The 21,360-nt window shown below is 34.6% G+C and overlaps 1 protein-coding gene across 1 annotated transcript in view; it reads right to left on the reverse strand.

The window, feature by feature from the left end:
• LOC123247663 (prolyl endopeptidase) overlaps nucleotides 1-21,360 on the reverse strand; it is a 162,640-nt gene that overhangs the window by 60,932 nt on the left and 80,348 nt on the right. The window contains exons 8-9 of the mRNA XM_044676624.1: nucleotides 12,449-12,640; nucleotides 1,573-1,770 (exon numbers count right to left, since the gene is read on the reverse strand). Of these exons, the coding sequence (XP_044532559.1) occupies nucleotides 1,573-1,770; nucleotides 12,449-12,640 (390 nt within the window). The remainder of the gene's footprint in view (nucleotides 1-1,572; nucleotides 1,771-12,448; nucleotides 12,641-21,360) is intronic.

Below are 21,360 nucleotides of genomic sequence, written 5' to 3' on the forward strand. Positions count from 1 at the left end.
CTTAGAGCAGAGCATTTGCTTAGTCAACTGCAAAAAGTCTACTCGGCTATCCCTCGAGACTATTGGAAGTATGAATGTACTGAAGAATATGGACAATTAGTAGAAAAAGATGGCAAGCATACTCAGAATTTACATATTTTGGCATTTCTAAAAATGGGAAAGGGGCTTACTTCATTGAGAGAAAAGACAATTCAACCAGTACCATGGATTTTAGAACTAGCTTATCAGTGATCCTCATGCTGCCCAGAACCAGGAGAGATGGGTACTATTTCAAAGCATGTAAAATTGTCCATCCTGAACACTGTATTAAATTTAACAGGGACAAAAGGCCATATGAAAAGAATGGGCTAATTATATGCTTATTCTTAGATACAGTTAATCTCATTCCAGGTTGTGGTTTAATTTAAAAAAAAATTAAATGACAAGGGAAAAAAAATTAATTGATAGCAACTTCCAATCTGCATATGTGTTATGGTTTGCAGGTCTTGGAGTCAATCCAAGGTTTACTCCTGCCTGATCTAGCAGTATGACTGGGAGCACATAATTTAACCTTTTTGCTGGGGGCAAATAATTTAATCTTTTAGCAGCCCAGTCAAATCTCCAAGACCATAAGTTATAACAAATTTGCAGGATTGTGGCAACATAGACATATCTGAAGAGGTCTCAGAAGGCCCTTGTTTTACAGATGAGGAAATGATATCCAGGAAAGTAAGTGGCTTGCTTGCCTAAAGCTGCAGAGCTATGAGCATCAGAAGTGGAATTTGAACCTATCTTCTGACTCTAAAGCCAGTGGTTTTCCTGCTATTTCAGGTGTGGCCAGGTGGCTCTCTCAGGGAGGTCATTGTATTTTCCTCACCTCTCCCTCTCTCATACATATATCCTTCCATTGCAGGCCAATTTTCCCCATTCATATCTTCAGAAAAGTCTTGTTTATTGAGGAATATTTCAAAGAACTCCAGGGAAAAACTGTTTGACTGGGTCAACTTGCTCCAGTTAAAATTGAATGATATCATCAACAAAAGAAATTTCTACACTGTGAGTTCTCAAAAATGAAATCCTAGACCCATGCACACATACACACAGGATCATAAAATCAAAGATACAGAGCTAGCAGAGATCTTATAGTCATATGGTCTAACCCTCTTTTACAAATGTGGAAACTGATGCTTAAGGAGATTAGGCGACTTGTCTGTCATCACAAAGGAAATAGTTAAATAGCAGTGAGAATTTGAACTCAGGTCTTTTTGACTACATATCTAGTGCCCTTTTGAATAGAGACACACACAAACGCAAAAAGTACTATCTGTAGGCAAAATCTCATAATGTCTGTGCATTAAAAATTTCTATGAGTTATGAACATTTTTTATCTTCAAAGACAAAGAAGCTTAAAATGAAAAATCGACAAGAGCATAGTCACATTATTGTCTTATATCTTCCTTCATTCTGAGTTTTCATTTCTATTGTATTCAACTCAATAACTTATTTTTAGCTAGAACCCACCATTTTAAAATTTCTTGTTTTAAGAGAAATCCAAACAGTAACTCAGCAAATGTGACAGGGGAAAAAACTCACCTGGAGATAAGAAAGAAGTAAACTGATAGAAGATTTCGGTGTCTTTCTTTTGGCCACTATATCCCACAATGCTGCCAACCTCTAGTGGAAATGTCTTGAGGAGGGAACCAGTGGCAAGATCATGCAGCTGAAGGATGTTTTTTACATCATGGAGGTAGGACAACACCAAAAAGTTAGACCTGACACAAGCTACCCATTCTGAAAAGATGAAAGGGAGAAGAAATCCCAGTTAAATTAGAAAAGGCTAAAAATAATACAAGCAATAATTATGTAGTATGTAGTTTCGTACTTTTTCCACTAATTCTCAGCTGATTTCTTCAAAAATCAATGTTATGGAACAAACCAAAGAGAAACTGAAAGAGAAGTGTATTCAAATTTGAACAAGTGGTTTTCAAATATTTTGAACCAATGGGCCATTTCTGCATGAAATAGGTACCATAATGTTGGGAGGGAAAACTGAAATCTAAGATGGGGCCCTCCAGATGTTAACACTCTAGTTACAGACAAGAATAGCATACATAAAACAACTGGAAAGCAGAGTGCATTACCAAATGCAGAGGTTTGTGGTAAAGGCAGCAGGAATAGAAAAGTAGGAGACTCCTGGAACTTATAGTAGAGAAAAGCTTCATGAAGAGAAACAACTTGCTTTGGGGACTTGAAAAGTGAGAAAGTTCTTGAAAGAAAGGAAAAGAACATCTCAAGCAGTGGGTTGGAGATATAGAATAGCAAGAACAAAGGCCCAGAGACAGAAATCCAAATGGTGTGAGGATGGAAAGAGGAAGACAATTAGTAGTCAGATTTGACTATAGTCAAAGTTAATATCAGGGAATAGTAAGAGAAAAGAACAAAATTCTATCACCTTATATCTATATAGGGCAGTGCTTAGTAGTGATTTATGGTTATAAATACTACTACATCCTATCTCATTTGATACTCAATGCCATTTACGGAATAGAAAGAATAGGTGTTATGATTATTAACTACCCCTATTTTACAGATGAGGATAGTAAGGCTCTGAGGGGTTTGTAGGTAGAATAGATATTATTACTCTCAGTTCGTAGATGAAAAAACTAAAGCTCAAAGAGACAGATAAGTAGCAGAACCAGGACATGAACTCAGGTTTCCAAGTCTAGTGAACATTGTTGAAGATTAGGACCCTAACTTTGAGTACAAGGAGGAGTTTTAATTTGATTTGGTAGAGAGAAAAGGAGTACCTACCATTATAGGTTTATGATGAGACAAAAAAAATCCATTCAATATATATGCATAAAATAGGCAAAATGGCTCACCTGATAAAGAGCTAAGATTTAAAAAGGCCTGGTCTTGCCTCTGATAGAGAACTGCTTGAGTTTTCCTGGGTAAGTCTCTTAATCTCTTAAGTTCCTGGCCAATACTCTAAGATAGTAAGTTAGAGAGCAGGTGCAGATTTGCATTCAGAGGGAGTTTTTCTCATCTGGAATTCCCTATACTAATGAAATAACAGGTCCACACCCCTTGCACTGCAAAAAGAATTAACTTGGGATTCAAAGACAAAGTTTAATAAGTTAATCTTGCAAACATGTGAAGGATGGGGTAGAGAGGTAAAGATGGGAAATGAAAAGGGAAAAGACTATTAGCAAAAAGCAAAATAAGGTAGTTGTTAGTTATTCAGATCCAAATGGATTGGGGAACTAGTATAGGGTGATAAGAATAGAGAAAGAAAGATATAGGAAAGAATAATTTTAAGTCAGAGGACTCACAGCATTTGGTGACAAAAGTGATTCTAAAAGACAAAGTTGAGATTGGTCTCATCTAGCTAATGATGGTGTTGCTGATAAAGCTACGAAGTTAAGAAGCTAGTTTGGATACAAGGAAAAAGATAAAACACTCAACTTTGAATATTACACACTAAAAGCAGGTCTTCCATCTGAAGATATCTCGAAGGGCAACTGAAGTAAGATAATGTTATGATATACAAAAAAAAAAAGATTAACCAGAGCTGATGAGATAAAATGAAGCAGCAACAAAATCACTTTTTTGGGGGAATTGTTTTTTTTTTGGGGGGGGACAAATTTATGTAAGCAAAAACATAATTTCATCATAATGAACATAAATATCATACTAGTGTAGGGACTGCCTAGCAAACCTTTTGATGACCATCATACATCTAAAGATAAATCTCTTTTGAGTTATTTATAAATATAGTCTATTTTTAGGAGGTAGGAACTTGAAGAATTTTTCATGCCTCAAGGTTATTTAGTTGGGCAATCTGTTCTCATTATTTAAACACTTTTAAAACTTGAATCTCATTCAAAGATACTTTTTCAACAGTTTTAATTAAAAAAAATTTTTAAGATGGTGAAACACAAGTTAATTTCAATAAAAATTACATTAAAGGAGTTCTTTCTTCATGATTATTTCAGTTTTGGTTTCTGAATTCATAGCAAGAATAAAAGAAAATTTTATAATATGTACTGAATATGAATATTTCTCCAGATAAAATATTTGTCAAAGAATCACCATTAGTGCTATTTCATTAGGTCTCAAAAAAATCATAAAAGGCCGATGAAATCAAAGGCAAGTAGTGTAAGAATACAGTAGGAGCCAAAAGGATAAGAAAATAAACTACTTTGGACAGTATCATTAATAAGTATTCTTTATATATAGGTCTTTTGTGGTTTCCCTTCAACCTTTAAGAAAACTTTAAAAATGATTTCCCAGACAAGATATTTAACAAAGTCAACTATACTTTTGTTTAAATTCCCAAGTACTGCAAGTCGCATCCTTTAAAAACTTAAGACAAGGATGGGACTGAATAATGAAAGAACATTTATTCTCTAGTCAAAGGACCTGGGCTCAAGGCCCCACTCTGACACTACTTGGTTGACCGAGGGTGAGTCATTTAACATTGATGGATCTGAATTTTCCTAATCTATAAAATGAGAAAGTTGGAAAAGATGGCCTATTAGGTTGCTACCAGGTCTATGATATTAGAGTCTTTTTTTTTAAACCCTTACCTTCTGTCAAAGCATCAATACTATATATTTTTAAACCCTTACCTTCTGTCTAAGAATTAATACTAAGTATTGGTTCCAAGGGAGAAGAGTGACTTGCCCAAGGTCACACAGTACAATGATTCTTTTTTCATCAAGTGAGTTCACAAAAAAAAAAAAAAAATATATATATATATATCTATATATAGACATATAGATATATACCATCTCTGAAAAATTCATTATTAACTTAGAAGGTTAAGAAAGGTTCAGCTGACTATTCTATGCATGTCCCTTATTTTAACAGGGACTCCTTCCCTTTTCTAAAACAATCTATACCCAGAAATTACCACACAAGAAACTTGCATATCCCATACAACCTCCAAAATCAGCACCTCTCTACCTGTTAAATTAAAGAAGGAAATTAATCAAGATTCAGATGACTAAGCTATTAACCCTCCCCACAAATCCCTAGTCTTATCTTTATTTTGTGGTTGTTCCAGAGGGTACAATAAATTACACTAACCAATAGGATGGTCATAATATGGGGGTTGGGAAATGGCTCAGATATAGCATCTCAGTGTTAGCTCTTGGCCTCACTGTAAACCAAGGAACAGTCTTTCTACAAAATCTTCATGAAATCCCACTAATACTGCAACATGAAGACCACACTGCCTACAGTCTTCCTTTCTCTTTGCCTCCTTAAGCCTCAAATTCTCCCTTATAGCAGGTAAAATGAGCAAGCCTGTAAAATTTAGCATCACCAGCTCAGCAGACTCTTATGAATACCTCTAATTCACCAAAACAGACTGGAATATTTTTAAATTGCATTTCATTCATAGTTCACATTTATGGGTCACTTAACCAACAAAGCACTTTACACAGATAATCTCACTTGATCCTCATATCAGTGGAATAATGCAATCTTTTTTATCTCCATTTTATAAACGAGGAAGAGGTAAAATCAGAAAAAGTTAGAGTCTTGCCCTTTTCCCACAGCTATCAAGGCTTCTGCATGTCTAAGAATTGATGCTCTACAGCAGTGGTTCCCAAACTTTTTTGGCCTACCACCCCCTTTCAAGAAAAAAATATTACTTAGCCCCCTGGAAATTAATTTAAAAAAAATTTTAATAGCAATTAATAAGAAAGATAAATACACCTGTGGCCATCACTGCTGCCCTGGATCGCTGCAGTACCCACCAGGGGGCGGTAGCACCCACTTTGGGAATCACTGCTCTACAGAAACAAATAAGAAATCCCAAACATCCAATATAAAATATATATTTAATTTAATATAATATATAATTAAAAACTCATTTAAATCTACCAGAGGCATTTAAAAAAGGATTCTTTTTATATACTGTTTAAAACATGATCTCTAAATTAAAAGTCAGATCTGGATATTATTCATATTCATAGCAATAAGGAGATATAAAATAAATATAGTTTAATTATCAAAATGACTCTGAATGCCATAATGGTTTTGTTAATCATTGGCAATCAGGTTCTATTTTCTTTATCTCTTAGGATACCATTTTAGATTAATATTTATAATTTTAACTTTGTGACATCCTTCAACTTAATTTATTCTAAGTCAATTACACAATGACTCAACAGCTTATCCCCAAAATGGGCTAGAAAATTGAGCTGAATCTAATAAGGCTTCATGACCTCAAATAGGGGATAAATCTAATGTCTTAAACTTGGGTTCAACAAGTCTACAAATAAAAGTTAGGGTAAGTATGATTAGCAGCAATGTGTCTAGAGACTTAATTGAACACCAAATTCAGTGAGTCAACTGTTAAGGATATCAACAAAAAATTCATCAAACTCTTGAGATATATTAGAGGAAGCATGGCTTTCTAAGAATAAGGTGATAAACCTTCCATACTCTGCTGTGGTCAAATGACATCTGTTTTATTGATTTCAATTCTGGATGTCACAATTAAAGATGAATATTAATTAGTAGGAGTGCATCCCAAGGGAAGATACCTGTGATATTATCATGTCCTAAAGAGACTGACTAAAGGAACCAGGGATATTTACTCTGCATAGAGGAAAAAAAGGCTTAGAGGGGAATGTAATAGTTATCTTCAAGTATTAGATGTTGGGATATTTCTGTTTAGTATCTATTCCCTAGAATTCAATTCAGAATTAACTGAGGTAGGGAACAGGAACTGGGAACTTTTTGGCACATTAAATGAATGAATCTGTTAATATAGGGATGGGTAGGAATCAGAATAGTGAATTCCCTGATGTGGGGAATTCCTAGATAGGGAAATTCCCTCTGCCAATGAAGGGTGGCAACTTCTCTGCAACTTAAAAGTCTAGGAGGGTTTCCTGGGACATCAGGAAAGGAACTGACTTGCCCAGGGGTCACAGACAGTGTGGGGAGGAAGCGGGGTAGAATACTGGAACTCAGGTCTTCTGACTCCTAGTATATCTGTCTGCCAACCTCACCATGCAAACTTTTTGGTTTCAAGATTTCTTTATATTCTTGGAAATTATTTGTGATCTTAAAGAACTTTAGTTTATATGGGTTATATCTATTGATATTTATTGTATTAGAAATTAAAACATACATTAAAAATTAATTCATTTAAAAACAATAAAACTCTTATATGTTAATATAAATAATTTAATAAAAACATATTTTCCAAAGCATGAAAACTTAATGAGAAGAATGATATTGTTTTAGATACTGTAAAACTCTTTATAGTTTGTTTTAATAGAGATCTGGCTTCACAAATCTGCTTGCACATATAATCTGGTGTGATGTTAATTTGGTGAATATACAGAAAGGGAATCTGGCCTCAAAACATGTTAATTTGAAAAAAGGAAGGATGTTTTAATAGGTAAATAAAATCTCAGTATTTGTATGAATAAAGATTGGCTGGATGGGTCTCAGGGACTTCTGGGGATTATAAGATTGCACTGCAGCACACACCATACTGCAAAAGGTTTTTTAGGGAAAAAAAGAAAGTAAGTATATGGATTAACAATGATTGATATTCTCTCAATTGGTTAATGGTAACAGGAGGGTCCATGATTTTTCCTAAGCATTTGGTAGCTTTCTTCTTCTGAAGATTTCTTGACATGTTACCTCTCAAAGTTCTCAAAATTGTCAAAAGAATTCAAGCCTCCTTTGTATGAATTTAGTTTAGACCAGAGACTCTGTGTTTTGTTTCTATCTTTGCTTTCTTTGTTACAATTTGTATCAAAATGATGCTGGTAGAAAATGTTACCTATAGAGAAAAGTTTGTTCTAGAAATCCCAGTTTTAATCTTAAATGCTTGGGAGAATTCAGGTTTCAGCAAACTTGTGTTTCTTCACTATTACAAGGTGATTGTCAAAATACTGTACCATCTTTCTCAGAAGACTTTACTAGAGAGTTCATATTCTAAAAGTGTTGCCCTAATTTGCTATCTTTCTTTGGCAAGGAAATCTGGCTACGGCAGTTTCCAAACTATTTTGGTCTACCTATTAGGCCAGTAAGTTACTTTGGAAAAAGAGCTACCTGTTTCTTTTATCTATATTCATTTTTTGGCATCAATAAATTATTCAAACATGTCAGTTTAGAGTTGCCACAATTGTTTACTCATTTCTTCCTCAAATCTATCTTTCTTTTAATTTGACATTTACTTTGATCTCTGCTTTACCGTGACTATTGCCCAACTATTAAAACAGATGATCTGGAAAGGATTCCCATGTAGGCAATCTGTTGTTTCTTCTGTTAGGATATTGCCAGTTCCATTTTTTTGTGATGTTATTCAATGTCTGTAATCTATAAGTTCTTCCAAATTTCTGCTTCTTAAAGATACTATTTATGACTTAGCTGTTGAGAGCCAATTGGAGAAATAGGGTCAGGATAGGGCCTGTTATCTGGATTCCTTACGTGACCAATCCAGGCTGAAGCAGTCTTTGTGTTTGGTCCTGGTCACCTGAGCCCTGAAAAGCTCTGGTACCAGCAGGTAGGTTAATCCAAAAACAACTTGACCCCTCCAAGAGGCTATTAGGAGTCATTTAGAGAAACAGAGTCTGTAATAGATATTTTATCTGGATCCCATTACAAAATCATTGGCAAGTAAAACTGTGTGTATGATTTTTCTGCACTGCATGTCAGATGCAGATAGAATGGGCCATCTAAGGTAGAAATCTGAGGCTCCTCTTTTGACTCATTTTCATACCCCCACCTTTTCTTAATATTCTTATTGGAAAGCATTGAGTCCTTAATCAGACCAGCAGCTACTGAGTTAACAATTTCTCTCCTTGATAATTAAGAAGCCTGAACCCTAAAAAATATATTACTTAGATAAGGTCTAGACAGACAATCTAGTCCAGACTTTATCTGATCAGGTCCAGATCTGTAAATCAGGAAGACAGGACTCAATTAGTAAACATCTCTATGAAATATGTTTCTGCTCCTAGAATTAACCCCCTACTAATTGGTGGCTGGAATTTGGCCCTTGTCCTTGTACCTATATCTCTACTTTTTAGACTTTAATGGGTTGTGTATGATTTGTAACCCCTTCACAGCTGTGACTCTTTGTGTTCTTTGTTTGAAACCAGTATAAAATAAACTCCAAGGCCCATAGAGGTTAGATCAGCATGGGCTAACCACTAGTCTGGTTGTTCACATTTTCTTTTTCCTGTCTTAACAATCCAACGCCACAAAACGCCACTCAGGACCCCCAAAAATATATAGAGCTGGCTCTCTATACTTAGCAGTATAAGACTATTAATTATTTACAAACCACTGTAATCTCTTGTTTCTTACTCTTGAACTAAGTTTTCTAACCTTTTTTTTTGCCCTTTCATATGCTCACTCTTAACCTTTTTTAATCCACTTTATATACTAATCTTCTACAGTCTACAAACCACATTATGTGATATGAACTCTGATATTTCTTACATTTCATACTCTGAATCAATAAACTTCCATGGCCTACAATCAGATGACTAAAAAGTCTTAAGTATATTAAACTCAGTCCCAATCATTAATGGTAAAAATTTGAATGCCTGTGAAATGATTCAATGAACAATGTAATTTATGTGCAACATGTAGTATTTTTTAAATGGTATCCTTTCCTCATAACTTCATGAAATAATATTATAAGATATTATTTATTCAGGGGCAAAAGTGGTCTATGAATAGATAAAAGAATTGAGAAAAGGTTTTGGGTCTGTATTTGAATAATGATTTTTTTCAAATCAGTAGTATCCTTTTTTAAAGGTCACATAATTCAAATAAGCATACATTACAGTCTACAAAGATCTGAAATGAAATTATGCAGGAATACAATGAGGTTAAATGAGAAACTGTCTTGAGAATAGCTATTAACACTAAAAAAAAATTGACATCTCTTCAAGAGAAATTATTTTTGTTTCTATAATAGGTAAACATCTAAGAGTTGAAATGGCCAAAAAATTCCACTCCATTTAAAACTGTTTTCAATTTTAACCCATTCTGACCCTCTTCTGGTAACTCGACCCTTTGAATTGTTCCTGATGACAGTTTTCCATTCCTCTGACCTTATACTTTGAGCTAGTCTCATTTGTGAATTTTGGCAGTAGATGGGGTATTAGCTAGAGCTCAGAAGCTAGAATCCAACTCTGACGTTGAGTTCAAACACAGTATCAGACATGTACCAGTTGTGTGACTGTCAGGAGGTCAATTAACATTTGCTGCTTCAGCTTCTTCATCAATAAAAGGGGGAAGATAGCGGCACCTCCTTCAAAGAGTTACTGTGATGGTCAAATGAGATGAAGTATGTAAAGTTCTTTGTAAACCTTAGACTGCTATATAAATGTTTTTGTTCTTATTATTAATATGGCATGCATTTATAAGACAGCTAGTGAGGGCAAACCAGTTTTGGAGTCAAATAGAACTCCAGAGTATTTAGGATTTAACCTTGATCTGATTCGAACTACTATTCTTACATTAACTAAGCTATCTTGTTACCACTATCAGTTTTACAGGAATCTATAAGAAAGAATCAATCTATTCCAAAAGAGTATTTCCTGAATGCTATTATAATTAACAGGATGAGATTAAGAGGAATGGTCATACCCTTCTGTCTTTGTCAAGGGCACTAAGATACTATATGAAGACATGGCTATCTTAACTCATATCAAACTCAAAGAATGGAAATATACCCTCAAGCACACTACTTTGCCTGAATAACTAATTATGGAATAAAAATATTACTTTTTGAACCCATTTATAGCTTATATCAGGTATCCCCCATTAGCTTACATTTTACTATTAATTGTCTAATATTTCTCTTTTCCCCTGAGTTCTAGTATTCCTTAATTTAGTAAGGAAATCTCAAATTTTTTAAAAACTGAAGAACTTTAAGCAGATTTTCCTATTTCTTCTATCTTTCTTCTGTTACGGTGATCAAAAGAATCTTCAGGATTCCAGATATGGACTCACTATAGTTTTGGCAATAAAAATTTTTAATGGAAAGTAGGGCTTAGAATTTGGGAATATAATATATCTTTTAAAGTATGTTTACATCAGAAAATAAGCTATTAAGGTAATTATTTTGCTCTAGGATAATGCTCCTTACTGGTTATCTAATGAAAATGCAAGTTCTTCTTATGCACTCAAATATGGCTTATAGCCAAGAATCTTCATTTGTTAAAAAAAAAAAGAAGCTAAGGGAAACCACAAGATCAATGTTTATAATCTTACAAACATGCAAGAAATCAATCTGTGTCTCCTCTTTACAAAATCTATGTTTTTTAGTATAAGTCAAATAAAGACTTGGAAATGTGCAAGGAAGGATCTTGAAACAACTGAAAGGTTCTTGGCCTAGTGAAAGCTTAGATAATGTGTAGGTATCTTTAATTATTAATCTCCATAAAATGTAATATGTGATCAAAACTACCTGTGTCTGTTTACTTAAACGTTAGCTAAGTAAAAATGTTATCTGTTTAAAGAGGCAAAAAAACTAATAGTGTGAGACTTTGGGAAAAAAGGCATCAATTATCATTTGTAGTGTAGTGGTATAAAGATCTAAATTCTTTTTGTATTAAAAATCTAGAATTTAGCAACTTCTGCATTTTGAAATTTTTGTAAAGATCTCATGATTTTCAGAACAATGATGAATAGAAAATGGAACTTAATTGCACTTTAAAATATTTTTGATATAGAACAATTATTATATCAAAAAATTGAATAAATTGCAATGTAAAGAGTATTTTCAATGGCCTCATTTAAAATTTAGGATGACTTAATAACCTCTTTCTCATTACTTATAATATAAAATTCTGTATCCAAGTTCTTTAACAAAATATACAATGAAAAATAGCTTGACGTTTTAATCTAAGATTTCAAAATGTTGACAGTCTTAGGTCCCTGAACCTAAAATGTTTTAAAAATGTTAGTAATTGTAATTTGTCAATGAATATCTAATAAAAAAATCATATTATAGCTTTCATGGAGTATTCCATTATTGTGTAATCTATTTAACAACTGAAATGAAGCACACTTAATTTATTACTTTTCTAACAATATATTAACAATCTTTTGCCTTAATTTCATGTTTTCAAAGGCAACATGGCAAAGATGTAGGCTGATCTCTGGATAACACTGATAAAACTGAGGGATGAAAGATTCCAATTTTATTGAGTTATATTATTTTCCTTTATTCATACCTTCAGAAATGAAAGTGTTTTGACATATTTTTCTCTGCCTAAAATCACATACAGTTAATTTTATGATTTCTTCTTCTCGTTCCCCTTCCTAAACCCTACCCCCCACCATCCCTATTCATAAGCTGAAAACAGCATTCATCCTTATAATGGTCTGGACAGGTCAGTGAATGACAAGGTAATAAAACGTTGTTATAATTTCAACAACAATGAAAGGACATTTTTTGAGAAGTGAGTGTCCTTACCAAGAACATCCTTTTCATGTTCAGGAACAAGTACTTTCCACTTGGATTCATCTGGATCCTTGAAGTCAATATTGATTAGCCGATAGTTAGGAGAATGAAGATTTGTCTTAAAGGTGAAAACTGTCCCTTCGTTTGTCACATAATCATATTCTCCATCAAAATTGTCTATCAATTTCACCCAATTCAAAATTCCTAGTAAGAAAAAAAAAAGATCAATGGGTTAGTTTCGCTGAACTTCATACTTCCATAACCCTATATCTTTTAATCTTATTTTTTGTTCAAAGGAATGGCTCACTGGGAAAGAGATATGGGAAGGATATATTTGAAAATGAAAGCAACAAAAACAAAAGATCTTTCTGTTTTAACTGAAAAATGGCAATGTTGGGGAGGAGATGGAGAGAACAAAGGAGTATTACATTAAAAACTACAACATGAAGCTAACGTGGAAGAACTAGGCAACTGGGAAGACATTATGCAAACTCTCTGAAGGAGTTTTAAAAAAAGTTAGAGAATTGTTATTCTAGAATGTACCAGGCATTATAGTCCTTTAGAGAAACTGGAAATGGGGTCAGGTCACAATGATCTCATATATGATCTATCTTCAAAAGCATCATGTTTATGGTCAGAACTAAGGCCTTAAAATACATTCATTATAATCCCTCTGAGGCTCCAGAGATGGGAAGACATGGCTGAATTTAGGGCCTGTCTCTGGCATACAGTGGCTGTGTGCCCAAGAGCAAGTCACTTAAGGAACAAAGTAGTCACTTAAGAAACAGCAGTCTTTGACTTCCAATGGTGTTCCCTTACCAAGAGTTCTTTATTACCAATGAAATTATAAGTTCAACCCCAAACGTCTCTAAAATTAGCATAGTTTTACTGTGCTCTAATAAAGGTCTAATATCTAAGCTATATAAAGAATTGGCCATGATATAAGAATAAGAACCACATCCTAGCAGGTAGGATTCTTTTTGATGATTCTGACTTTGGGGTCTTTGCCATCATGCCAAACTTCCCTCTCACTCTGTAATTTCCCTCAGCACCTAGGGCCTTCTGACCCTCAGAACATCTTCTGCCTCTCCAATCTTCTTCTACCAGTAAATTTTCATGAATAGTGAGGTACTGGCAAATGTTTAACAAATGGATATCCAGAAAAAAGGAAATTTATACAGGATACCCTTTAAGGCTTAATTTGCATTGTTAACATTTTCTCTATCACTTTCTTAAGTCTAGATAATCAGCAAAACAATAAATCAAGCTCTGATATGTAGCATTTGCTGATTCCCAAGATATAAATGATAGCAATGAAAATTTAACAGCCACCTGACAAGCCAGCAAAACCTAGCTCAGATATTCCCATATCAGGGGCCTCTATTTTGGAAACCAGGACAGGCCAGCTATGCTTCTGACTCACAGTACTTCACCAACAAGTGTCTGTGTAGGTACCTTCCCTGCCTCCCACTCCGTGAGTTAAAGACAATTTCTCATTTTATTATTTATATCCCCAGCACTTAGCAAAGTGTCAAGAAAGCATTGACAAATGTCTTTTCAAATTTACAGCTTATAAATTTATAAGAAAAAGAATAAATACCCAAATAATAAATGATATAAGGATTGGGTAGTTCTCAAGAGAAGGAAGTCATAGCCAAATGAAAACATGCTCCAAATTACTACTAGAGAAATGCAAATTAAGAAACTAAAAAATATCAGAATAGCAAAGATGACAAAACAGGAAAATAAGTGTTGGAGAAGCTCTAGGATAACAAATACACTGACAAATCTGTAAAGTATATACACCCATTCTGGAAAGCAGTTTGGACCTACTCTATATATAGAAAGTTACTAAACAATACAAGCCCTTTGACACAGCTTTACCACTGCTTGGCATAAACCTAAAGGATATCAAAGAGGAAAAAGTCCTTTATGTAGAAAAACATTTATAGCATTTGGGTGGTAGGGTGGGGGTGGGGGTGGGGATGAAAAACTTGGAAGAAGTTGCCTAACAATCAAGGAATGATTGAATAAGTTGTGGTATATAAATGTGATAGAATACTATTGTGCAGGAGGAAATAACTAAATAGATGATATAAACTAATACAGAGTGAAATAAGTTTTATCTTATATGAATAATATAAATAAATGTTATATATTATATGTGTTATATAAATTAGAACAATTTGTCTTATAACATCAATATTATAAAAATGAACAATTTTGAAGACTTTATATACTTATAAAGAATGAGCAGAACCAGAATGACAATTTATACAATAATAACACTGTAAAAAGAAACAACTTTTAAAGCTGGAAGAACTATGACCAATAAAATTCATGATTCCAGAGGTCAAATTATAAAATATGCTATTCCTTATATAAAGGTGTTAGATTTAGAGTGCAAAATGAGATGTATATTTCTGTGTATAGCCAGTGAGAGAATTTGTTTTACTTGAGTATGCATATTTGTTACAAGAAATCACCCTTGTGGGTTAGAGGGAAAGAAAATAGATCTCTGTTAAATTATAAAAACTGACAGGGAAAGAACTATACATTTGAAATAATGCTTTCACTATCAGAGGGAGTTACTATTTAATTAGCCTTATTTTATTACATAAGACCTCTCATGAAGTGGGTATAATCCACAAAAGTTTGTAACATAAAAACAAAACACAATGCTTGCTGCTTGTTTACCGGATAAGTGGTTAAAGACTGTGAATAGAAAGTTCTCAAACAAAGAAGTTCAAACTGTTAACAATCTCATTAAAATGCTCCAAATCATTAATAATTAGAAAATTTAAACAAACAATTTTGAGGCTTGACCTCACATCCATTAGATTGGCAAAGATGACAAAAGAAAAAAACAGCAATTGTTGGAGGGGTTTTAGGAAATTTGACACATTGAGTTGCTAGTAGGCTGTGAATTGGTTTAACCATCCTGGAAAACAATTTCAAATGATAGCAATGCTACCACTATTTCAATTCATACCCAAGGGAAATTAAGAACAGAGAGAAAGGGCTGACATGTAAAAGAATAAACATATATGCAAGAAGGGAATTTGTGTGTTGATTTGATCAATCAGAGATTTGAACTTCCCTTCCATTTGTTTTAAATTTGGGTCAATTGGCAACCACAAAATTGATTCCACAGCACTACTCCCCTGAGTGGTACCAGGCTAATTGAAGAACCAGGATTGGTTCCTGGTGAATGATGTACAAGAGCTAGTGAGCATAGTAAGGATTTATAAGATGAGAACCAGCAGGAAGCTGGAGAGGTTATTTTCTGAGGTTGAGATTCAGAAACAGACACTGAATTGTTAGGCTGGGAAATTCTTCACCTCCTTTCTATATTTCTCTTATTTTTTCTTTCTTACTAATAAATCTAGCTATTAACAGTCTTGAGAATTATGGGTTAATTACAATTTTTGGCAACCACCCATTCTAACTATTACATATAAAAGAACAAATATTCTAAATGTAAGTATTCAGTTAATGTACATAGCTATATTTTCTGTGGCAGAAAAGAGCTAAAGACAAATGGATGTACTTATCAACTAGAGAAAAGTTGAACAAAATTGACATATGAATGTAATGGAATATTACTGTATCATAAGAATAGACAAATGATGGATTCAGAGGAAACATGGGAAATTTGTATGAAGAGATGCAGAGTGGAATGAGTTGAACCAAGTGAACAATTTATACAATGGAAAGAATGATAATAAAAAGGAAAGAGGAAAGACTTCAGAACTCTGAAAAAAAAAAGCAGTGAACAATAGTACTTAAAAAACTAGATAGGGGCTTCCGGGTTAAGATGACGGCAGAGTAAAAAGAAGCTGCTTAACCTCTCCTAACCGATGCATATAGGACTCCTTGAGGGGAAATAAAAACAAATCCAGACGAATGAAGGGACCCCACAACAGGGTGCAGCATTGAAGGTACGTGGAATCTGGGAATTTCCACGCTATAAAGGGGTGAAAGAGCTCTCACTAGAGCCCGAGTGGAGGAAGCCCCTATCCCACCCCCCACACCACGTACAGTGCCAAGGCCAGTGCACAAGAGTTAAAGCAGATTTGGGGCACCCATTAAGTCATTGGCAGCTCCAGGGCCTGTTCATGAGAGCAGTAAGACTTAGGAACCCAAGAGGCTAAAGAACGCACGGACTTTGAATACAGACCCTGAGCTCTAGCGCTGGCATGGGTGAAGACATTGACCTAGGCACGGACAAGGGTCTCGAGAGCAGGCTTGGACCTCTAGTGGGGACCCTGTGCAGACGGGAGCACGGCTGTGGAAGCAGCGCCCTGAGACTGCTGAAGGAGCCTCGAGCAGAGGGGCAGACCAGGGACGACCGGGAGGCTTGACCCCGAGAATAACGAGACCTGAGACCTCGGGAGCCTGGAGAGCGAAGACAGATCCTGAGTGGGAGGATAAAGCTGAGAAGGGGCGGGGCTAACAATGGCAACCCAAAATTGGGAACCCCAGAAGAGAAAGATCATTAAGAAGAAATCTGTAACACTTGACAACTTTTACACAGATAAAGGCCAGACAACAGAGCAAACAGGAGAGGAGAACAAACAAGTAACCATATCCAAACCTACCCTAAATAATGAAATCTGGTCACAAGCTATTGAAGAGTTCAAATCAGAGATGATGAGAAAGATGGAAGAGATCTGGCAAGAAAATAACAGTTTAAAAGGCAGAATTCAGCAATTGCAAAGTGAGGCTCAGAAATCAAATGAACTGATAAGCAAATTGAACACCAGAAATGACCAGATTGAAAAGGAAAACCAAAAGATTATAGCCAAAAACCAGTCCCTAAAGGCTAGAATTGAGCGATTAGAAGCTAATGATCTCTCAAGACAGCAAGAACAAATAAAAGAAAGTCAAAAGAATGATAAAATAGATGGAAACATTAAATATCTCAATGAGAAAGTGAAAGATCAAGAAAACCGGTCTAGAAGAGACAATTTGAGAATCTGAAAAAGCAGAAATTAATAGAAATTTGGAATTGATACTAAAAGAAATTATTCAGCAAAATTGCCCTGAAGTTTTACAACAAGAGGCCAATATAGACATTAAAAGGATCCATAGATCACCCTCTACACTAAACCCAGATAAGACAACACCCAGGAATATTATAGCCAAATTCAAGAGCGTCCAAGTAAAAGAAAAAAAATTTACAAGAAGCCAGAAAGAGACAATTCAGATATCAAGGAGATATCAAGAAATCAGGATCACACAGGATCTGGCAGCCTCCACACTAAAAGACTGCAAGGCTTGGAATATGATATTCAGAAAGGCAAGAGAACTGGGTCTACAACCAAGGATCACCTACCCATCAAAACTGACTGTATACTCCCAGGGGAAATCTACTGAGAAAGTCGGAAGGGATAAACCAAGAGGATCAGTGGAATAGACTTGGGGTAAATGATATCAGCAAAACAGTGTATGATAAACCCAAAGAGCCCAACTTTTGGGACATGAATCCACTATTTGACAAAAACTGCTGGGAAATTTGGAAAACAATATGGGAGAGATTAGGTTTAGATCAATATCTCACACCCTACACCAAGATAAATTCAGAATGGGTGAATGACTTGAATATAAAGAGGGAAACTATAAACAAGTTAAGTGAACACAGAATAGTATACTTGTCAGATCTCTGGGAAAGGAAAGATTTTTAAAACCAAGCAAGAATTAGAGAAAATTACAAAATGTAAATTAAATGGTTTTGATTATATTAAACTAAAAAGCTTTTGTACAAACAAAAACAATGTAGTCAAAATCAGAAGGGAAACAACAAATTGGGAAAAAATCTTTATAACAAAAAACTCTGACAGGGGTCTAATTACTCAAATATACAAGGAGTTAAAGCAATTGTATAAAAAAATCAAGCCAATCCCCAATTGATAAATGGGCAAGAGACATGAATAGGCAAATTTCAGGTAAAGAAATCAAAAGTATCAATAAGCACATGAGAAAGTGTTCTAAATCTCTAATAATTAGAGAAATGCAAATCAAAACAACTCTGAGGTATCACCTCACACCTAGCAGATTGGCTAAAATGAAAGAAGGGGAGAATAATGAATGCTGGAGAGAATGCGGCAAAATTGGGACATTAAATGCATTGCTGGTAGAGTTGTGAACTGATCCAACCATTCTGGCTGGCAATTTGGAACTATGCTCAAAGGGCTATAAAAAAATGCCTGCCCTTTGATCCAGCCATACCATTGTTGGGTCTGTACCCCAAAGAGATCATAAATAAACAGACTTGTACGAAAATATTTATAGCTGCGCTTTTTGTGGTGGCAAAAAACTAGAAAATGAGGGTATTTCCTTCAATTGGGGAATGGCTGAACAAATTGTGGTATATGCTGGTGATGGAATACTATTGTGCTCAAAGGAATAATAAACCAGAGGAATTCCAGGTGAACTGGAAAGACCTCCAGGAACTGATGCAGAACAAAAGGAGCAGAGCCAGAAGAACATTGTACACAGAGACTGATATACTATGGTAAAATCGAATGCAATGGACTTCTGTACCAGCAGCAATGCAATGACACAGGACAGTTCTGAGGGATTTATGGTAAAGAACACTATCCACATTCAGAGGAAGGACTGCAGGAGAGGAAACATATAAGAAAAATAACTGCTTGAACACATGGGTTGAGGTGGACATGATTGGGGATGTAGACTCCAAAGTACCACACCAATGCAATGATCAACAATCTGGAAATAGGTATTGATCAATGACATATGTTAAAACCACTGGAAATGTGCATTGGCCATGGGTGGGGGGAGTGCGGGGGGTGAAGGGGGAAAGTAGGAGCATGAATCGTGTAACCATGTTAAAAATGAATATTAATAAATGTTTTTAAAAAACTATTCAAATATACCTCCTACCTTCTGACAAAGAGATACTTGGGTTGGAAACATTGATATGGCCAATGTCATATTCTCAGTCTGATGCCTAATATTTTGATGTATTTTTAATGGATTACATTTATCTGTTACAGGCAAAATTTGGGGTGAGATACAGTAACAGGTAAGCCAAAAAAACTCCAAACCCAATAATACTTCTTTTTAAATGTGGAGAAGAAAACAAAAAAGAGCACCCCCCCTTCTCCAAAATCCCACCATTTGGTAAGGTGACAAGACTGATTATGAGACACAACTGACAAGCAATGAATGGTATTCCACTAATGTGCTCAGGATATTGGGAGAGTTGAAGGTTGGTCCCCAGCAAGTTAGGTGGGCTCTTTGTGGCTAACTTATGGCAAGCCCTGGGCCAGAATGTCACAGAAGTGGTAGGCATGGACCACATCAGTGAAATCATAGACCCACTGGAACATTTGGAGTATGGAAGCCAGAAATTTTCTTCATAATTTATCTGAATCCCAGATGCACTGAATTCTTTATTCCAGACATCAAAGGGCTGAAATTAATATACAGAAGAGACAGGATGCCAGGAATCCATATATTTAGCCTCAGAAATAATACTAGCTACTACTTGGAATGCCACAATGAAAAAAATAGAAGTATTTATTTCAGATTGTTAATTTAAAGTTCCTAAAGTTGATGAAGCAATTTCTTATTTAACAGCCTATTTTAAAGTTAATTTGGAGTGAGTACTATTCCTTTTCTTTTTTAAACTGGGAAACGAAAACACAGAGATAATTTATACAACAGACATTAAGAAATCCATCAAACCCTGTGATTTCCAAAAAATAGCTTTCCTCCCTCCCCGAAATAGCATGTTTTAATTCCTGAACATTGAATATTAATGGGTTTTTCCTAATTTCCATGCTTTGGAAATTATTTATAAGAGTTCAAGGCAGCAAATGAATTTTTCTGTGATCTTTGTCCTAATGTGCAATTAGTGTATGTTATGTTTGACCACAAGCATAATCTTCTAAATAGAATAAATTTTATAGAATTTGCCCATCTATAAAACACAAAACATTTAAAAATCACACATGCATAAATCTTTCAGTTCAAAGCAACATACATTAAACACCAGACATCTTTGCTTTCAGAAAACTGTCTTCCTCTTAGTATTTTACTTTAGGAAATATCATACGTGTGAAAAGATAGCTATAAATACAAAGCATGGAAGGATAAGACGTTTCCCAGCATTCAATTATGATACTGCAACTTTAAAAATCAATGAAGATTTAGCAAATGTAAAAACTCTAACCTAGGTTTCTTTAGGTCAGAAGAGACATGCAAAGACTATGCTAAGAATTTCTCTGTCATTTTTGGGCAAGAGTAATTATTAAGAATCAATAACTACAACTTGATCAAATAATTTGATTTAGCTATTTAACAAGTTTAATGTACCATTCCACTTCAGGATTTTGAAATATGTAATTTTCATTTACATATACATTTACTAAGAAATAATTACACTTGAGATGACAAGTAGCACAACTTTCTAGTTCTTTTTTCAGTTTAATTACATGAGAATGATATGGCTTAAAAATGTGGAGCCACTCTATGGAAAATCTAACTATTTAGAAATTTTAGGAAAAGTATCTCCTCTTGAGGATAAATATTAATAATAATATCAATAAGTTAACATTTCATAGAACTTTAAAATACTTTACATCCATTATGACATTTGATTCTGTGATTATAACAATCCTATGATGTAAATAATATAATTACCTGCATTTTACAAATGAAGAATGAATCTGAGGCACAATGAGGTAAGAGATTTGTCCAGATCACACTTAAGCAGAATGTGAAATCAGGCTTTCTGGACTCTGAAGTCCTAAGATCAATCTGTTATGCTATTTAGCTGCTCCTATTATTCAATTACATGAAACTAAAAGTGGACAACTGATAACATGTTGAGATGACTAAAGAACAGCACATTAAAACAAACAAAAAAAACCTCTTTACAACATAAGGAGAACAAA

This window comes from Gracilinanus agilis, chromosome 4 (genome assembly GCF_016433145.1).
Source record: "Gracilinanus agilis isolate LMUSP501 chromosome 4, AgileGrace, whole genome shotgun sequence".
NCBI classification, from domain to species: Eukaryota; Metazoa; Chordata; class Mammalia; order Didelphimorphia; family Didelphidae; genus Gracilinanus; species Gracilinanus agilis.